The sequence below is a fragment of the Trichosurus vulpecula genome, chromosome 3 (assembly GCF_011100635.1).
Source record: "Trichosurus vulpecula isolate mTriVul1 chromosome 3, mTriVul1.pri, whole genome shotgun sequence".
Classification (NCBI taxonomy): domain Eukaryota; kingdom Metazoa; phylum Chordata; class Mammalia; order Diprotodontia; family Phalangeridae; genus Trichosurus; species Trichosurus vulpecula.
The window spans coordinates 244,417,399-244,426,075 of NC_050575.1; the positions used below are offsets into that span (position 1 = coordinate 244,417,399).

General features: G+C 36.5%; 1 protein-coding gene across 1 annotated transcript in view; it reads right to left on the reverse strand.

The window, feature by feature from the left end:
* TPO (thyroid peroxidase) overlaps nucleotides 1-7,971 on the reverse strand; it is a 234,465-nt gene extending 226,494 nt beyond the window's left edge. Inside the window, exons 1-2 of the mRNA XM_036751861.1 lie at nucleotides 7,878-7,971; nucleotides 2,370-2,454 (exon numbers count right to left, since the gene is read on the reverse strand). Of these exons, the coding sequence (XP_036607756.1) occupies nucleotides 2,370-2,454; nucleotides 7,878-7,971 (179 nt within the window). The remainder of the gene's footprint in view (nucleotides 1-2,369; nucleotides 2,455-7,877) is intronic.
* Between the last annotated feature and the right edge of the window lie 706 nt (nucleotides 7,972-8,677).

Sequence of the window (8,677 nt, forward strand, 5' to 3'; positions counted from 1 at the left end):
TCTCAACCAATAATTATATGGCATGAACTTATGGCCCTTCACCATCCAAGCATCTCCCCTCTCATCATTTTCAATTTCTGTTTCCATCAATGTCCTTCCTAAAATGTGACACCTAGAGCTGAACTTCTTAATAATCATTACTATCTAATATATTCCATGTGTGGTTTGAACACTATGGAATTATCTCTTCTCTAGTTATGGATACCAAGCCTCTCATAATAGAATCCAAGATCAAATTAGCCATTTTTGGCCAATCACAAGTCACTTAACCACCTCTTACCACTGCTGGACAATTATTTAAGATGATAAATTACTGATGAATTGATTACCCATATCAGTGGACAGAATGCGCATACTGATAAAATAGCAAGCCTAGATTTTCTTCTCCTCCCAAAATACACTATTGACTGATATTGAACTTGCAGTCTGTTAGACAAACTTCAGTCCAGTCATTCATTTCTTACATTGTATTTTTGAAATCAAGTTTTAAAAAACAAAATTTAAAACTATACAGTTATACATGTGTACGCTGGTAAATGTTCAACAACCAACTCTCTTTAAATGCAGGCCACACAAATTTAATCTGTGCTATTAACATTTTCTTCATCACTTTCTAACATCTAGAGATAATCAATAAAACATTAAATCAAGTTTTTATTTGCAGAATTTGCTGATTTCCAAAGTAAATACACTGAAAATTTAACAATTGGCTCTCTTGAGCTGGTAAAAGCTAGCCTCAGAACACTGCGGTTATCTTTATTAATTTTCTTTTCTTTTTTTGTAACTTGGCACAATGTTCTAGACTTTAAGTCTTTTTGGATTCTTTCTCTGTCATCCATTGTATAAACTGTTCTTTCCAGTTTTCTATCATCTGCAAATTTTATAATATGCACGTATATGTGTATACCTTTGGCCATGTCATTGATAAAGATATTACGCAGCTTGGGGTCAAACACAGATCACTGTTCAACTCTATTTACTATTAATGACTATTATTTGTGTCTAAGTATTCACTTATTTTTAGATACACATAACTTTACTATTGTCTAGCTCACCTCTCTGCACCTTGTCCATAATAACAGAATGAACGTTTCTGTCAAAACATTTGCTAAAAATCTGGACAAACCATTTGCTGTCCAGTCATTTCAGTCGTGTCAGTCAGACTCTTCATAATCCTATTTGGGGTTTTCTTGGACAATATACTGGATTTGTCTGCCATAAACCATACACATATCAAGAACCTAAGAGTAAACCCACTCCCTCATGCATTATCAAGTTCTCATCATCTCCCCCTGATTCTTTTCTATTTTCCTATAAATATATTCAGGCCTCTGCAATAAAAAAAATGAACAAATAGATAAGATTTTCTTGAGCCTTTTACCCCATAAAGTTTCTATTTCTGTCCTCCATCAATTTCTTGAAGAAGTTGTCAACACCCAGTGTTTTAATTTACTTTCCATTGACTTTCTCTTCAATCCCTTATAATCTTGTTTTTATCCCCAGTGAATAGAACACTAGACTTGATATCAGGGTAAACTGAGCCTGAGTCTCACATCTAGCATGGATTACAGCACTGGATTTGAAGTCAGAGGATTTGGATTTACTTTCAAACTCTGCCAATTACTACATATATAACCTACCTTTTCATCATACTAATCTTTTCAGAACTGTTTTCTTACTTGTAAGACATGGGAGTTGAACTATAAGAACTTTAAAGTGCCCTCCAGCTCTAAAGTTGTGATTTCTGATTCTATGAACTTCTCTGAACCTAAGTCTCTTCATCCCTAAACTGGGAATAACCATACTTGCAATACTTACCCCATAGGGTTATAGGGAAAATACTGTGTGAACCATAAAGTGGTATATGCATGAATTATTATCACCACTACATTTTCATTGACCAGATCTATTTTCTAGAATTCAAGAATATACATTACATTCTTTTGGCTCTTCTCCTTTATCATGACTTATTTTCTGCTTCTTTTGATATTCTTTCTTTTCATTTTGACCAATTCATTTGGATGTTCTTAAGGTTCCAAACCTGGCCTTCATTTCTCTCTCTGTACAATCACCTTTGATCATCTGATCCATTTTCGTCATTTCTGCTATCACATCTTTGTAATGGGTGTTCATGTCTCTATCTCCAATAATTACCACTCTACCAGGATGCAACTAACTATTGGTAGTTTTCATCTAGATGTCCCATTGGTACTTCAAATTGAACATGTCTCAAACTGACCTTGTTCTTTCCTTCTTTAACCTACTGCAAAGAGATCATGGAGACATCTGGAAAATAACAGCATGTGTCTGAACAAGAATTGTGGTCTATCTAATCCCTCAAACTTACTGTAACATGTGAGTCAACTTACCTCTTCATTGTATTGTGCAGTGCTTTATCTACCATATACATACTTTCTTCCACAATACTGGTAATATGAGACTTTTCAGTTCCTCCTGCAAAGGAAAAAATTAAAACAATTAAAAGGGAAGCACTTATTAGTGCAATAATAACAATAATAATAATAGAAATATAGAATTTAGAACTAAAAGAGATCTTACTGTTCTCGTAACTCTCCCCCCTTCACTTCATGATTTAATTTACAGAATAGGAAACTGAGGGCAAGATGAAGAAATAGCTCCAGCAATGTTACACACCTAGTAAGTGGCAAAGTAGAATTTGAACCCAGTTCCTCTGAATCAAAATCCTATGCCCTTTTCTGCATATTGCAATGCAATAAATCCAGTAACATGTTTAGCTTTACTCAAGTTATCTAGCATCTATGTTTCATTGTCACTGAATGTCTCTGGAACCCAATTTACTGATTTTAATTTATGCCATATATTTTGGAAAAATCAACTCAGAATTGATATAAGTTTTTAGGTAATTTTAAAAATATATCTTAATAATCTAGCCATTTCAAGCTAGCTATTTCATTAAGACTACATTTCCATAGTTTATTGGAGCTGACGTTTTACCTGCATTTTGATAAACTGAGTATGTCAGGGGACTAGAATTGAACAGGAGAGCAGGCTGCATGGCCTTTGGGAAATCACAGAGCTCTTTTAAGAATCCAAAATTTGTCCCCTGATCAAAGGCCCATTCTGTTGACAAACACATTTCTCACATCCTTGCACTTCTCTCCACTCACATGATCACAATTATAGTTCAAGCTCTCATCACCTCTCACTTGGACTTTTGCAGTTGCCTCCTAATTGGAAAGTAGGCCTCGAGCTCTTTTCCCTCTCCAGTATCCATACACAAAACTACCCAAGTAATTTGTCTAAAGAGCAGGTCTGATAAATATAAATTTCTTCTTCAAGTTAAGGAGCACCTCGGAGAATGTACTATGTTCTAGGCACTGTTGCTAAACTCTGGAATACAAAGATAAACAAAAATAGTCCCTGCATTCAAGGAGCTTCCAATCTATTTGGGGGAGACAATATGAAAACAAGATATGTAGAAACAAAATATAAACGGGTACGTTAGAAATAATCTCAAAGGATATTCAATAAACACCACTGGATTCCTCATACCTCTAGGATCAAACACACATTTCTCATTTGGTTTACAAAATCCTTCACAAACTGACTCTAGCCTACCTCATCAGCCTGAAGATATAATATTTTCCTTTACAAATTCTATAGTCCAGCCAAACTGACCTTCTTAAGATTCTTCACACCCAACATTATATCTACCATGTCATCCTTTGCATTGTCCTCATGCCTGGAATGCATCTATATAAACTCCTTGGGGGCAAGCACTGTATTGCTTGGTTGCACTAGTGTCTAGTAAGATATCTGGCTTATTACTTAATACTAAGATATAGTAGTGAGAACTTCATAAATGCTTTTTGCACTCATTTTCCCGCATTCATCCAAAGTTCAGGTCAAACTACATTCTACATGAAGCCTTTCCTAATACTTTCAGTTGCCTGTTTCTCCCTTCTCCCCTACAGTGAGCTATTTATTGGGAGGTTCACCCTACTAATTGGTGTTTCCCTAGTCTGAATGACTATTTCATAAGGTGCCCTAGTCATGCTCATTTCACTCTAGGCTCAACTCACTATGGGTACTTCTCTATCTCCTCAACAGCTGTCTTTTCTCCAGTTTGGATGCCTTCCCATCCCCACCTCCTTTCTAGCTTCCTTTTATGTGCCGTCTTCCGTCATTAGAATATAAGCTATTTGAGGATAAGGCCTGGAATTTTTCCTCTCTGTCTATCCCAAAGTTTATCACAGTGTCTGACCCTTTATATCTGTCTGTCTATCTTTCTATCTATCTATGTCTGCCTATCTTTCTATTTATTCATCACCTATCTTTTCATCATTACCCCATTTGTTTGTATTTTATGTACTTATATGTGCATGTGCTGTCTCCTCCGATAGAACACAAGCTCCTCAAGAGCAGGATGTGTTTCACTTCTGTCTTTTTATCTACAGGGCCTAGCCCAGTGGTTTACATGTAGCAGATGCTTATTAAATGTTTATTGTCTGATTAATTCTAATCAGTGGTGACAGAATACTATAATCTGTGAGGAATCGAAGTAAAAGATTGCCCACAGAGAGACATAGGCTGAGCACAAAAAGGCTGCTACATGTTGTAAGAGGGAATTATACAGAGATCTGTAAAGGAGGTTACTAGAGAAATGTGTGATTGGGAAAAACTGCTCAACCAGTCAAACAATGAGACTGAGGGAATAACAACTGATGGACAATGTGTGGGTCTAACTCTCTTTTTACAGAGGAGAAAATTGAAGCCCAGAGAAGCAAATATACACATTCTTTTTTTCTGGTTACTAAATTCTCTTTTGTGAACATTAGAGACCTATATTTGCAAAATTAAATGAGTTAATTCCAATTCTAACAAACTCATCCATATGCAGAAACAAGGACATTTAAATAAATTTCAAAGCATAGGGAAGTAAAAATGGTTATGGATAACTTAACAGGTGGTACCTTTGTCCAGGCAGCTATCTGGCTTAGTGGATGGAGCATTGGACCTGGAGTCAGGAAGACCTGAGTTCAAATCTGTACTCACACGTACCAGCTGTGTGACCTTGGGCAAGTCACTTAACATCTGTTTGCTTTAATCTGCTGGAGAAGGAAATAGCAAACCAGTTCATACCTTTGCCAAGAAAACCCCAATTGGGGTCATAAAGGGTTGGATACGACTGAATGATTTAACAACAACTTTTGTCCACACTCTTGCCCTATTCTGCCTTCACAGTGCCTAGCGAACACTTGATAAATGATCATGCTTTAAAAAAAGCATCACTTCAAAGTGAAATACTCAAAGTGAGTTCTAATGCATGTGGTAACTTAAAACAATTTTCCTGTGTTAGTTGGCCTCAGAATGCATAGCTCTGTTTCCTTGTTATCTAGTTCCTAAAAATAACAGCTTCCTTCTGGCCCCTGTAAATTATTCTTGGCTGCTTCTCAGTGTTTGTTGGGACAGTTCATTACCAAGCTGGGTTTTGATACACAGTGCCTCATTCCCTTTCAGCTGAAGTTAAACAAACCTGTGTGAACTTTCCCACATGATAACACACAGGATCTTGCTGTTATCCACAAGTACTCCTTTTCAATGATCAAAAACTCCAAAATCCCCTGATTAGATCATGGCCTCCTATTATTCCATGTCACCCTATGCCTTGTCCCTCTTAAAGTTATTCACTTTCCTCTATGAACTCTAGTCCCTCTACCCTTAAATTATCACCCCTGCTCTGATTTCACTTTTCTTCCTTTCCAATCTCAAACCTCTAGTTAAAAAGTTCAAATTTACACTAACCTCTACTCTCAGATTTCTTGCCATATTGTCCTATCTATGCTCACATCCTGACACATTTTAGCCCTAGAACACACATACAATAGTTAAAGACTACTTTGTTCTAAGTTAACTTTAGTTGATTAAAATATTACAAGATGAAATTATAGGATCAAATCCTGCCTCTTTTTAAAGATATATTGTCATTGGCATCTGTGTATGATCCAATAAAAAGTTAGAATTTAACTTTTTTATGCCGATTAACTTTTTTAAGCCAAATTTATTTACCCATAAGCTATAGATACCTATCAATTTCCTTTGGCTATTTCATGAAAAATTAGGTAGTTTGATTGAATTGTGCACCTTTTCATCTAGGACTCCCCAGACACAGCTGGGCTCTCAAAAGGATCTAGCAATTCTATGGTAAATGTCACTGAGATTTTTTCCCCTATGACATGACCTGGGAGAGGTTACAGCAAATTCATTCTGGATAGGTTGGTCAATTCACTGAAGCTTGAAACATGACAGAGAACCTAAGTTTTCTGTCAGCATCTGATGCTGGACCTCTGCATTGACAGGACTCCTTAACTCCAGGGTATCCTGCTTGTAGGAGTATTAAGGGTAATACCTGGACAACGATCTCATGTTTGAAAAGAACAGTTTAATCAGGGGAACTTTTGTCTATTTTCTTCCTTAATATCTCTGTTTAATCTCATTTGATTTAATAAAACACCTGGAGCAATGATAAAATTTCAGGCAGCCTGATTTCCCAGAGTAAATCACAAAGAAGAGGAAGAAACAAAAACATGTTCATAGTAAGGCCATGCTTTACTATGTTACCCTATTCTGCCTTCACAGTGGCCAGTATATAGTAAACACTTGATGAATGATCATGCATGAAAAAAGCATCACTTCAAAGTGAAATACCTTTTCTCAAAAGTGAGTTCTAATGCATGTGGTAACTTAAAACAATTCTGTGTTAGTTGGCCTTAGGATGCAGTAGTTCTGTTTCCTTTCTCTCAGACCTTGCACTGTGAGTCAGAAGTCTGGGCTCAAGTGACTCTACCACTAATTATAGTAATAGCTAACTTTTATGTATTGCCTACTATGTACCAGGCACTGTACTGAACTTTTATAAACACTATCTCAGTTGATCCTCACAACATCCCTGGGAGGTAGATGCTGACATAATCCCCATGTTACAGATGAAGAAACTATAAACCAACTCATAACTGATAAGTTCTGTGAACTTGTCTAAGATGCTTCCCCTCAATAGACTCAACTTCCCTGTATTATGCTTACAGGATGAGAAGACATAATATTTTAACCCATATAGATGAGATGACAGATCAACTATAGGATTATTAGAAAATAATCTTAGAGTCAGAGCTTAAAAGAAGTTTAGGGTTCATTTAGTCCCCTCCTTTCATTTTACAGATGAGAAAACTGAGGCCCAGAGAGGCCTCTGTAATAAAATGCTTCATACTAAAATCATAGTATCACAGATTTAGAGTCAGAAGGGATCTTAGAAATCATGTAGTTTACCACCCTCATTTTAGGCCCAGAGAGGTTATGATGATCTCTTAGATTTTTTTTCTAGCTTTGGCAACCTGTGATTCTCTCAACATACCATCAACTATAAGGAGGTGTTGACTAGAGGGAATTTTCTGTTTTAAAATGGCATAGCTTTCAATACTTTCCTCAGAAATGATCAGTACTTAGAGAGGGAGGACAGAAAGAAGAGAATAAACATTTATATAGTACCTACTATGTGCCAGGTATTATGCTAAGGACTTTACAAATATTATCTTACTTGTATCATAACAACCCTTTGAGGTAGGTGCTATTATTATCTTCTTTTTATAATTGAGGAAATTGAGACAAAAGGGTTAAGTGATTTGCCTACGGTCACTCAGTGTCAGAAGTTGGATTTAGAACTCAAGTCTATTCACTGTGTCATCTAGCTGCCTCCAATGACAACAAATGTCTTTCATTAAAATATACTAAAGGCTTCTCAATTTACCTGTCAAGCACCAATGCTATGGTTTTCCATTTTTACACCAACGAAAATGTTAAAAATAAAAAAGGAAGATCATACTTTATTTATTACTTACCCCAAAAGAAATTGGTGCTTTTCTGGATGAAAGAGAAGAGAACTTCAGTGCAGGCCACTACCATTGATATCCCCAACACAACATAGACTTTCATTCTAAAGAGAAGAAAACATCCAAGAAAAAAAGTCCTCTATTAGAGGCTTCAATCAGCACTCTTTGGATCACCATAAATCTATGTGGATCAGCTGTCATTCCCATTCTCATTCCCATCTTCAGAACAATGATGCCTCCAGAATGAAGAAATAGCAGGTTGGCATGGCAGAAAAATGGGTTAAACTATATTTAGGAGATGTGTTGCTTCTAACTTCTGGGCCTCAGTTTCCTTCTCTGTAAAATGGGTATTTGAGGCTAGATTATAGATGGATTCCTAGGTTTATAAAGTAAGAGGGAACTTCAGAGGTCATCTAGTCTAGTCTCATTTTATCAGTGAGGAAAATAAGGCCCAGAGTGGTAAGTGAACACATGGGCATGTTTTTTTTTTAAAAACAAGTGGCAGAAAATGGGATTTGATCCTAGATCCTTTGACTCCAAAGCAAGCTCTTTTCCCATTGTACTATGCTGCATCCCTACTGGTTTTAAAATCCATAATCAGATTAAGCTTGGTAGTGTTTTAGTGGGGGGTATTTGCCAATATTGTTGGTATGGGAATGCCTTCTGCTCATACAGACTCCAATCTATTTGTAACCTATAGCATACAAGTCAAAAGGAGCAGCCCAAGTCTTAGAGGTGATGCTAATCAACTAGGGTCATACATTGGTTGAGTGTCAAAGGCAGGATTTGAAAACTAGGTCTTCTTCAAT